The sequence below is a fragment of the Diospyros lotus genome, chromosome 2 (assembly GCF_014633365.1).
Source record: "Diospyros lotus cultivar Yz01 chromosome 2, ASM1463336v1, whole genome shotgun sequence".
Classification (NCBI taxonomy): Eukaryota; Viridiplantae; Streptophyta; class Magnoliopsida; order Ericales; family Ebenaceae; genus Diospyros; species Diospyros lotus.
The window spans coordinates 38475783-38487898 of record NC_068339.1 but is presented as its reverse complement, the minus strand read 5'-3'; the positions used below and the strand labels follow the sequence as shown (position 1 = coordinate 38487898).

General features: G+C 30.8%; 1 protein-coding gene across 1 annotated transcript; it reads right to left on the bottom strand.

Moving 5' to 3' along the window:
- Window positions 1-4049: 4049 nt before the first annotated feature.
- On the bottom strand, window positions 4050-8259 carry LOC127793846 (protein SRG1-like). Its single transcript, XM_052324596.1, has 4 exons — window positions 7834-8259; window positions 7369-7616; window positions 5143-5464; window positions 4050-4576 (listed from the first exon to the last, which is right to left on the bottom strand). The coding sequence occupies exons 1-4, from the start codon at window positions 8092-8094 to the stop codon at window positions 4340-4342; spliced, it is 1068 nt and encodes a 355-aa protein (XP_052180556.1). The 5' UTR covers window positions 8095-8259; the 3' UTR covers window positions 4050-4339.
- Window positions 8260-12116: the final 3857 nt, after the last annotated feature.

Below are 12116 nucleotides of genomic sequence, written 5' to 3'. Positions count from 1 at the left end.
AGGTGCATCACATCAATCGGGGAAACAAAATTAAGAGAGGGAGTGGAAAAGGAAAAAAGAAAGTCAGAGGGAGAGAAACATGAAAAGTTATTGAATGTTATGATGATGATGATGATGAATGAGCTTGAGTGTTTTGACTTGTTGGTTTGTAAGTATGAGGCACTATAACTTTATAAACACTAAAGATTGCATATGTGTGTTGGTTATTGTATAATAGTCTTGATGTTTATAAACTAAGTACGAATCAATTTAAGTTGACTTAATTTGGATAGAGTATACTCCTTTGGATTTGGATTGAATTTACATGCAGCCAAATGATTAGACTATAGGGGAAAACTATAACACTATCTTTCTATCTCTTTTTTTTTGGTTTATAGGTTCATCTTTCTCTTTTCTGTCTTGTGTGTGCATTTGTGATATCTACATTGTTCGAGGTATGTATCTTGTGAGTGATAGGATTTAATCACTCCCTCCGAGTGATGGGTGATCACCTATTTTTTTAAATTTTTAATGCTTAATGATGTTGCTTATTTTTTAAGTGATGTTGCTTATTGAAAAATAAAATATTAAATCATTGCCTTTTTTGAAAAACAATGCCATGAAAATAACACGATAGTGCAATTTTCATTTGTGTTGATGCATTTTGTAGCTAATGGCGAGTAACACACACATTTCTCTAAGAGTTGATCAAAGTCCGTCTATGTCACCGAGTTCAATTCCTTCATCATTACCTACTTTAAACTCTTCCGCTAGAAATGTAGGTCAAAATTAAGTTTAATCTATAATGTATTTACCTAATTTATGTTGGGCTAATTTTTTCCTAATTATGTTAATTACATTGTATTTATTCTAACATGAATAGGGTTTATCTCAAGAAAAAGATCTTAGGGGAATACCAAAAATAGGAAACTCCTAAGTTTAGCTCCTGATCAGAAATTGCCATTAGAGTTTAACAATTATAGCCAAGTAATAGGTCCAAATGCAAACGTGTTTGCAAGCTAGTTAGGGAAGATTGTTGCAGTGTGTGAGGATGCTCCAATAACTTGCAAATAGTAGGAAGATGTTCCTCAAGCCAACAAAGTTAAAATTTATTCATATATATTGGTAAGGTCAATAGGAAAAATTTATAATAGATAGTCATTTTTTAATTCTTTTTTAGATATATTCCTTTTTTTGATAGGACAAATTTGAGTTTGAGGAAAACAAAAATAGGAAAAATTGGATTATAAAAGAAATGGGAAACTAATTTGCAAACTACAATCATAGATTGAAGGTTAAATACTACGACGTATACACCACAGATGAAGAGAGAATTCAAATAGGTCTAGTAGACATTGAGAGAGAGCAATTGAGAGATTTTGTGCATTGGTTGAGCTCAACTGAGTTTCAGGTATATTGTACTTGAACGTGTTTGTTTTATTATATTTGTATTTATTATTATTTACTTATAAAGCAAAGAAAGTCATAAGATTTTTGATTTGATTAATTCATTTTTTCATATTACTTGACATCAAGGTCACATGCGCTCGAAATAAGGACAATCTATCAAAGCTAAAAATGAGCAAAACTATTGATACAAGAAGTTTTGCTCGGGCTAGAATTGAGGATGTATAAATTTTTCAATGTTCTAATTTCTACCAATACATCTCGTTTTGTGTAATATTCTTTTACCTAATAATTAGAAATACATTTTTATTGATAATTACTTAAATCTAGGCTCAAAAATTAGGACATGACACAACAAAAGTAGAAATGTTTTACTTGACACAAAAAAAAAAAAAAAGGATGGGTCAATGGTTGATTCGACGTTAGCAGAAATTGTGGTAAGCATTTCAATTACTTTTAAAATTTATGTTATTTTTCTTGATCATAAAAATAATTATGATCTTATTATAAACATTAATTTATAGTGCGATAGGTTTTTTTTGCTAAACCGTAGGAGTGTCACGTGGAATTTATAGTCAAAGAATCTATACCAATTGTCATTGTTCACATTTTAACAATATTTCACACTGTTATTAATCAAAATTGTTATCAATAATGGTTTTTAATTTTTTTCAAAAATAATATCACTAATATCAATAAAGCCTATATACATATACATGTGTGGTTGTCTTTACAGTGGTTTTGGAGAGCATGCATTTTTGTTTTGATAAAAAAGTTACAAGTTGTTTATTATAAAAAATATAGAGATACAAAACCAAACTAGAAATGTAGAGAATAGAAACCTAAAAGCAACAGGTAGCAAGAAAACATAATCAAGAGAAACCTAAATATGCAGAGAATAGAAAATCTACATGTCTTCAAGAGAAACATACATGACAAGCCCACTAACAACAAATTAAGGTTGTCTTTAACCCACGCTTCCACATATAAAGAGTTAGCATCAAGATATTTTTGGGCTTTTGTAATAAGACCAACGTCGATATTAATTAAGTTTACTAATTGAAATTTCTGCTTCAACACTAGCCTTTGGTTTGGCTCCAATGACGGATTTAGTTGGCCATTGTTTCTTACCCTTTTCATTTGTTAAAACAATGATAACTCTAAAAGTAAGCAACAATATGAATAGTTCTTATGTTTCACGCAATTAAATTTCACAATTATACAACTATGCATATTGCAGAAATAAAAGCAATATTACGGATAAAAATTAAAATTCTTCCTTGCAAGACCCAATCCAAGAAGGTAAAAACTAACTAGAAATGTTCTCATATTACATTCATCCATAAGCATTAATGAAAAACAAAGAGAACTAGTAACTCTGTTAATTTTGTTTGGATATAAATTTTATCTCACTCTAAGTTCTCAAACTTAACTATTTAGTTGTGGAAAATGATTATTTTCTAATATTATTTAAGTGCAATATGTAACAATTATTTGTGCAATATTTTCTTATAGCAAAATATTCAAACTATAGCAACCGAAAGAGCTGAGGAGCAGCCTTCTGAACCAGTTGATAAAAATCAATTTTTTCTTGAAGTAATGGGGAAAGAAAGGCATGGTCGAGTTCATGGATATAGTTTCGACCCCACACCTTCTTCAGCTTTTGGCAATCTTCCTTCTCAATTACAAATGACTTCAACAATTAAAATACTAAGACAAGAAAATAAAGAATTGAAAGAAAAACTAAGTACAGTAGAGCAAACTCAAGCAGAAACTCTTAACTTGCTAAAACTCTTCATGAAAGAGGTTAGATTAGGAAGGGTTAGAAATGAATGATGATGCTTGGTAGATATGACATGTTTTGGTTGATAAATAGTATTCAACATGTTCCATATTTTGTTGGTTTATTGATTTTATAAAGTGATACTTTGAATTATAGCTTTTGATTGTTGATAATGTTTGTGTGTGTGTGTGTGTGTATATATATATATATATATGTTTGCTTTTGGGTTGTTGCTAGCAATATATTTCATATATTGTGATAGTTTGTAATATTTTTGTAAAATAGGTGTTTGTAAATTTGTAAAGTAAGTGTACATAGTATAGGTTGTAGGCCAAACAATATGAAGTTGTAAACCACTTTTAGTGATGGCCAATAGAAATTGTCACAAAAAAAAAACCAATTTGTGAAGGCTAAAGGCATGACTAAAAAGAATCTTTTAGTAACGGCCACATATAGTTGTCACTAATGGGTTAACTTTAGTGACGGCCAACATCATCGCTACTAATGGATTAACTTTAGTGATGATCACATATGGTTATTACAAATAAGTTAACTTTAATGATGACCAATTTTATCGTCACTAATGTACATTAGTGACGAGAGCATTAGTATTGACTTTTAGTAATAACTTTTTGGGTTTTTAGTGATGACCTGATCTCCACTAAAAACCTGATTCGATATCGATTTCTCTGCCCTTAGTTGCAAAAACGATTTACAATTTCTGTCCATTTATAGGAAGAGAGAACACCTGGAACTGCCCTTATGTAGTGGTTAGAGCAGTTTCTCCCATCAAATAACTGTCTTTCCACTACCCCATCATCCCACTAGTCCGGCCACATAACTGGAAATATATTTTACATAATATATTTTACACTATATGCAATCTCAACATTGTAATGTCTATACATTTATATATATATTAAATCCAGCCTCTTACAGATGAAAGAGGCATACCTTACAATAAGATCGTATATATAAGAGCTATGTCTTCTGCAACTCAACCACGCGAGAGAATTAAGATCTAACCAAACCAAAGGAGAGAGAATAAGGGAGGAAGAAAAGAAAATTACTTTTACCCTTGACGAGAGAGAGAGAGAGAGAGAGGATCATATATACATAAATATATATATGTATGGAAAGAGAGAGAGAGAGAGAGAGGATTTGTTTATGTTAAGCTTGGGCTGTGTGTAGAGCTCTTTCTCCTCGCTGGTAATATTCCCAATGGATGTCGGCATAATCAGTGACCTTGCGGAACATCCTGGGCCTCTCCTCGTCCACCAGCCCTTCTTCTGGCCCTATCTCTTTCCCCTTCTCTGGTGTGTAGAACACTGCAATTGATATCCTATCTCTCTCCGAGTTACTCACCACCCTGTGCACTGGGCTCTTGAACACTCCGTTTGTCATTATCTGAGTTCATAATTAAAACCATGATGCATTTTAGTGGGTCTTTTCTATTTAGCCTCTCATATTCAAAAATATTAATATTAATATTCCATCAAACTCATAATTAATTACATACAGATATTAAATCATGTTGCTGGTAAATTAATAAAAAGGTAATTGTCACGCCCCATTTCATCGAGCATGTTTAGAAATCACAAGAAACTCACATGCTAAGCCCCACAAATTTAATAACAACTAATCCTAATGTAGAAATTTTCTATCAAGATGCCCCCAATATCTACTCCCCTCTCTCTCTAGATACATAACGATCACCTAGCCTTTCCTTATAAGCCCAATACATACATGGGTATAATTCGATTAGTTGTCTAAGATAAAATATCTAATATATTTCATGCTACTGGACATTTTACTTTATAGGACAATCAATTCACACTAGACTACTAGATAAGATAAAATATCATTATTGATTCATATATGTATAGTACCTTATACGTACTAGTGTCCTATGATTTTAATAACATTAATTAATATTTCTGAATGGAAAGTCAAGAAGATTAGTGAATATTTACCTCCATTTGGTCGGCCATGAGAATGAGGAGTGCCTCGGGAATCTTGGGAACCGTGTGCCACTTGCCATTGTTGGAGACCTGAAGGCCAAGCTCATCTTGCAAAATGACAGTATATCCTGAACCGTCAGCATGGGGTTTGAGGCCGAGAATGAGATCGGGCCTGCTGCATGTGGAGTAGTAGTTGAATCTGGCCTGAAGAGCTGCCCTTTCACCAAACTGATTCAGGAAGCACTGCTCATCCAGGCCCAGTGACCTGGCCATCAGCTTCGAAGTGAGCTCTGTTACCATTTTCATCTTCTCTGTGTATTCTATCAATATCTCACTGCACGATTCATGAATACGATATTGCAAATTAGTATTATTTTTATGATGAACACATGTTGAAAACAAATACACACCCATCAAATATATAGCCTGCAATTGTAAAAAATATTATTTTTATCTACATTACTGTAGTGGCATTTTAATTCAAATAGATATTATAATTTTTTTTTGTATAGGTATTCTGTAATGTAGGAAAATTTTATAGAACAACTATAAAATCAATCTTGATGTATGACTTAGAATGTTGAACAGTCAAATATTAGCATGAGCAAAAGACGAGCGTAGCGGAGATGAAGATACTAAGGTAGATGTGCAGCCATATAAGAAAAGATAAAATTAGAAATAAGATTATTCGTAATAAGGTAAGAGTAATGTTAATCGAGGAAAAGATGAGAGAGACTAAACTAAGATGGTTTGGTCATGTGAGAAGGAGACCAAAAGACGCTCATGTAAGAAGAGTTGATGAAATAGAACAATTAGTCAAAAAAAGAGGTAGATGCAGAGTCAATAAACTTTTTAAAAGAGACATTAAAGTTTGATATGAAATATATGGGCCTAAATGAAAATATGATAAAAGACAGAAATACATGAAAGTCTAGAATTCATATAACCGATCCTACATAATGGGATAAAGACTGAATATGTTGTAAATATTTTAGGTACTCTGTAATGTCCAAAAAAGTTCTACCAAATATATTTGTTGGTTATAATATACACACATTTAATATATGAAGATATGTATTAATGTATATGTAATAATTAATGAATTTATAACAGATAATATGTAAATAGATATGCAATTAAAATTAATTAAAAATAATAATATATAAAATAATATTAGATCAAGGGTAAAAATGGTAATAAAAGAAATAAGAAAAAATTTAAAGTGAAATCCAAAATAAAATCAGGGGACGGAATCTCCCATTTTGAAGGGCCACGGCCCACGGTGAAATTTCAGAACGTCACAACGGCTAAGGCATAACTTTTACAGGTTTTAAAGAATGTTTGGAAAACTGAGGCGTTTCTAGTGACAATTAAAAAAGTACAGAGAAGGGTCAAGCTAAAAATTTGGAGAACATGGGAGAGGTTGAAGTGCGAAACCTCAAAAAGTGAAACGTGCTCATCGCTACTTAGAGGTCTACAAGGTAGGGTGCTGGCTAGAGTGCCTTCTGAACGGTTGGTGGACTTAAAAAGGCTTTGATTAGTTGAGATTGGAGGCAGGGAGGGTCCTAAACCTTATAATTAAGGAGGATGGTTGTGATGGTCGAAACCCTCAGTACCTTGAAAAATGGGGATATTAATGAATAACGAGACATAATAAATAAAGAGTAATATTATTTATTTAAATTAAAAATAAAATTTTAATTTAATTAATATCCACTTATTAGAAATTGAAGAGGTGCAAGTGTATATCTTTAAACGTGCACTTTTTTATTTTTTAATAAAAATATGTTAATTATACTAAATATAGTCTAAATAAATAATATTATTTATTTATAAATAAATAAGTGATTCATCTCATAAATTATTTAATTTCTTTCGTATTACTTACACGTGTTGCCATGTCTATGCTCATTATGTAAAAATTTTCTGATTACATTATTCTTAGTAAATTTTATTATCAAAATATTTATATGGTTATCAGTCTTTTTTTTTCCATAATTTTGTTACAATTTAGTTATTGCTTTTAGTCAATAATAATTAGGATTATCAAGGTAAGTTATAAAATGACTCTTAATATTTAAGGGTTGTAGGTGAGAGTTTAATGGCAAAAGGGTGGGTGTAAATTCGTCCTGAATGGTCGCTCACAGGCATGAATATTTCTTTTACATCTCTCGATATAAATATTTATAAAATTACAAAAACGGTTGCCGGTCAGAGATGATGAAGTCCATAAAGTACCTGAACGAAGGCGGGCTCTCAGGCCAGAACTTCAGCTTTCTGAGATCTTCAGGGTACACGTCGAGAAACAGGCGGTCGGACCAGTCCAGAGGCTGCCCTTCCTCTGGAACTGGATCTGCTCCATAGCCTTCAAACTCTGCCACTGTTTTCGAATATTTCTTCTTCTCTTCCATCGGCTGTTGGAAGAACTCCCTCGTCACTCCTCGTATCTTATCCAAGAACGAACTCGAAATTCCGTGCCCTACTGCCTGAAATTCGCAGTTCTCCGAATTAATTCTAATCTTGAATCTGATTGTAATTCTAAAATTTTGATGAATTTTAGGCATATTATCGCCACAACCTACGGACTTGGAAGATAAAGCGGTGAAAAGTATTTACACAAGTATCAAAAATTGACTGACAGTCACGAATTATTCACAAAAAGGAGATCGTTGCCATAGATCAAATTATTCGTGATTCACGGACCTGAAAGCATCCCCAAGAGTGGAGTGCTGATTTGAGTTTCTGCAATTCGTCTTCGTACTCTTGAGCCGATGCGGCTGAACTCGAGAGGATACCGAGATCAACTACTGGAACGGAAGATCCTGAAGATGAATCGTCTTCGGTGGCGTCGTCGTCGCGTATGGAGTAGTACAGCGCCGGCGGCTCGTCGCCACCGAGGACCAGTTCTTGTACGCGCTTCGATAGGAGCACCTCTGCCGCCAGAACCGGAGATCCTTCTGCCATGGCTGAAGCTGAAGCTCTGCAAATTTCTTGAATTCTACGCCGGGAAGTGTAACGACTTGTTGAAGCAACAGTGGATGTTTGATTTGAGAAGTGTCTGGCGATGAGGGGATGAAGGGAGCGTATTTGGACTCTTCCACTGCCTCTATGATCTATCAGAAGGTGAGCTTATGGTTTTTGTATCTCTATTTTCAACATTTTCAGAAAAAAAAAATTACGAACATTTTTTTATAGTGAATTACACTTAAATCTCTTGTAATTTATGTAATTATTCATAAGACTTTTTGTGGTTTAAAATTAGTTCTAGAAGCTCCCGTGGTTTGAGTTTGTTGCTTAGACACCCTTTTTGCCCAACGACAAGTTCGACAAAAAAGACAAAATGATAAATCAGGAATAACCTTACCATGCTTGTCGAAACCCTACCACTCGTTCCTCGACTAACCTTACATTCTTTAATTCACGATGAAACCTTATCCTTAAGTTATCATCTTTCTTAAAAATAAAAGAAAAAAGGTGAACCTGATAATGTTGACCTTGATAGAGGTGAACATCCCATAGCCAATATATTAAGGGAGTGTTTGTTAACCAAGATAAGAGGGAAAAAATGTTAGATATAGGAAGCATTCTGGATGTTTGGTATTTCCAACGTATTTGTTAACTTTATCTGACCATTTTCGAAAAAGGCATCACGTGATCTCTTATCTCCCTCTTCGGATAAATTTATCTGGCTCTTTCAAGATAAGGCTGAATTACTTATCTGCCCCTTGTAAGATAATTAATGTCATTTAGTGCATTTTAAATATTTAAATTTATTAAAAAAAACCTTATTTATTTAACTCTTATAATTAATTTTTTTAAAAATATTTTTAAATTATTATATGTTTTGACAATTTTTAAAATTTAAATGACATTATTCATTTCATTGATTTTTAAAATTTAAATTTCTCTCTCTATATATATTTTATTTAACTCTTTTCAACTCTTTTTAAATTTATTTTTAACATGAATTTGGAAAATAAAATATTATTTTTAATTTTAATCTTAATTTTTTTGACAATTCATATTAATCATAAAATATTATTTTAATCATAAATTTGATAATAGGGATATTTTGGTAAAAAAAACCCTTATTTTGGTGCTTATCATATGTATTAACAAACACATGGAAAGAAAAAATACAATTACTAGTGGATTCTAAAAAATTTAACAAATAGTCTGATAGAAATCTTGGAATGCTTCCCGGCCTTATCTTGATCATTCCATATCTTGGTCCGGAAAGCATCACAATCTTATCTTGATACCACCTTATCTTGCTCATTTTAACAAACGCCCCTAACAAGGATCAGAAGATAGATAAATGATAAAGATGTGGTACGAGTGTTGCCAATAACCTATTTTCCTTGTGCTCAATTTTATGGGAAGGTGATCGAAGACATCTTCTATGATGGTCGAAACGCATGCTTTCTTTCTCATCTTGCCTTTTTTCACAACGTTGTTGGTGACATTATTAGCGACGTCAGATCATTTTCTTTTTATTTTCTTTTTTTAATTATTTTAATTAATATAGATTAATAAAAAATTAAATAAAAATATAACTAATTAGCGTTGTCTCTTCTTAAAACTAATAGAAGAGGTGTTGTCTAAGCGACAAACACAAGACTTTGCGGACTTGCAAAATTATTTTTAAATTATAAAAAGTTTGTATCCAAATAACAAAAATCATAGAAAATATAGATACGAGAAACCTTTTTTATTTATTCAACAAGCAAATGAGTTTTCTTTTGCTCTCTACTTTTAAAAAAATGTTTTTGATTTTTTTTTTTTAATTTTCTTAGTAAGGAATTAAAAGACATAGAATCGAGTAAGTTTTTCTTTTTAAGTTAAAAATGACATAAGAACATTTTTTTAAAATTTAATAAAAAATAATATTGTTACAAATTTTAAATAAGTGTCAATAATTATTAACTCTTAAAACTTCATTTTAAGTGTTAGTCGGATGCAAATGTAACAAAAATCTTAACTATATCTATTTTTTTTTTAAATCTTTCTTTCATTGAAGGGGCGTTTGTTAAAATGAGTAAAATAAGAGATATCAAGATAAGATTGAAACGCATTCTAAATTTTTTTTTAAATTATTTATTAATTTTTTTAAAATACACAAAAGGACACAAATATTTTTTTTTCAATACACAAGGTGACAATCCACAAGAGACCATTTCTTCATGATTATTATGACGTGGATTAAGATATTTTTTAGCGGCGTCCCAGTACATACGTCATTACAGTTCTTTAATTGTTTTTCTAGGTGTCAGATCTAGAGTTATTTTGAACAATTGTGAGTCCCAGCTCCTTTCGTGTATCTTGTTTCCTTTAATTTATATAAAATGACCCTCTATAGGCAAAATTATCTAACTAAGATTTTTTTTTTATTTTTTCTATGTATCATTATTAACTTGAGTATCGAAAATTAAACCAAAAGACGCAATTTTATCTTTTTTAACAAGTATTTGGATCAAAAAAATTGTGATGATTAATCATTTTTATTGAGATTTTCGATGAGAAATTCTAATTAGTTTTAAAAATTATTTTTTATTCTTAATATTAATTTCTTGTTTAGTGTGTAATCCTATTGACTGGTTAGTTGTTAAGTAAAGAAACCTTACCCTTGGTGAATAAAAAAGCGAATCTATAAATAGAATACTTGCATTGTTATTTAAAATGTGCGAATCACTTTTGAAATACCAATGAAAACTAAGAATTGGGTATAATTGAAACTTGAATTTAGGGAAAACATATTGAGATTTATAGTTATAAATTTTACTATATAGTAATATTTTTCTTTGTCATCTTGACGATCATGATTTTTCTCTTTTAGAATTTTTTATATAAAAATTTCTTGTGTTTGAGTATGATAAATATTTTATTTTTTATCTTATTTTTTTTTCAACACCTTATTCCATCATCTATTAACAAAGATACCTAAAAAAACACTTGGGATTACCACTCTTGCGCAATCCTTCATTTCTTGTGCCTTCGATTTTGATAGAAGAGGTAAATGGTAGGCGAATCTTTAGTCTTTGTCTAAGCTGAGTATCAAACTCGTAATCTATTAGTACTAATCCTAGCATATTACCTGTCTATCACTTAATCTATACTCTAGGGATAAGCAAGAGAAATACTTCCTAGCATATGAGAAGGAAGAGAGGCTTGGATCAGAATAAATATTGGTGGGAAAATTTTTTATATTGCAAAATTTGACTAAAGTGAATAAATTAATATTTTAAGATGTTATAGAATTTTCTTCAATTTATTGTTGGTTTTCTTTAATTTGTATTTAATGTCATTAGTTGATCGTACTTTAATATTTTAATTGATTTTAGAGTGAAACAATCTAAATATGTAGAGTAGGAAAATAGATTTGATAATGTTTTAGGCTTTTGTGGTTGGCTTTGTATTTAGTAATAATTGTGAAAAATCTCATCTACCAGTCAGACCGACCTTTATTGGCGACTCATTTGAGGATTCCTGTAAGAATAGCCACATTTTTTTTAATCTAATTTTTATTTTTTATTAAAAATAAAAGGTATAGATATTTATATTTATATTTATATTTATATTATATATTTTTATTTTTATTTTTAATAAAAACGTACCAATTAAATTGAAAATTATTCATAATCTAGATAAATAACATTACTTTTATTTAAATAACTATCTCATTTCGTTAGCTTACAAAAATTTATTTTTTTACTATTTTTCCCTCATCTATTCCTTTTCATTTAATAATCTAAACTATATTCAACGTTAATCCTGAACTTAAGGTTCTTATATAGAGTGTATTGCACCTCTCAAACTCAATCTCATCAAAATCATGAGATTGAGTTTTGGCCTTAAACTCAGCCCACCCCCATTAAGTAAGTTGAAGGAGTATAAGTTTATTAATCTAAAATTTTGGCCGCATTCTCTTGATTGTTTTCAAGTTATTTTTAATTTTTAATTTTTTAAAATAATAAAAACTCGCTCTC

What these genes read in the sequence shown, in the direction of transcription:
- LOC127793846 (XM_052324596.1), bottom strand. Translation starts at nt 8,094, where the DNA reads ATGGCAGAAGGATCTCCGGTTCTGGCGGCAGAGGTGCTCCTATCGAAG. An exon ending in GAGAGCCCGCCTTCGTTCAG is followed by an intron (nt 5,465 to 7,368) that starts GTACTTTATGGA and finishes TGAATCGTGCAG; the next exon opens with TGAGATATTGATAGAATACA. An exon ending in TCATGGCCGACCAAATGGAG is followed by an intron (nt 4,577 to 5,142) that starts GTAAATATTCAC and finishes TTATGAACTCAG; the next exon opens with ATAATGACAAACGGAGTGTT.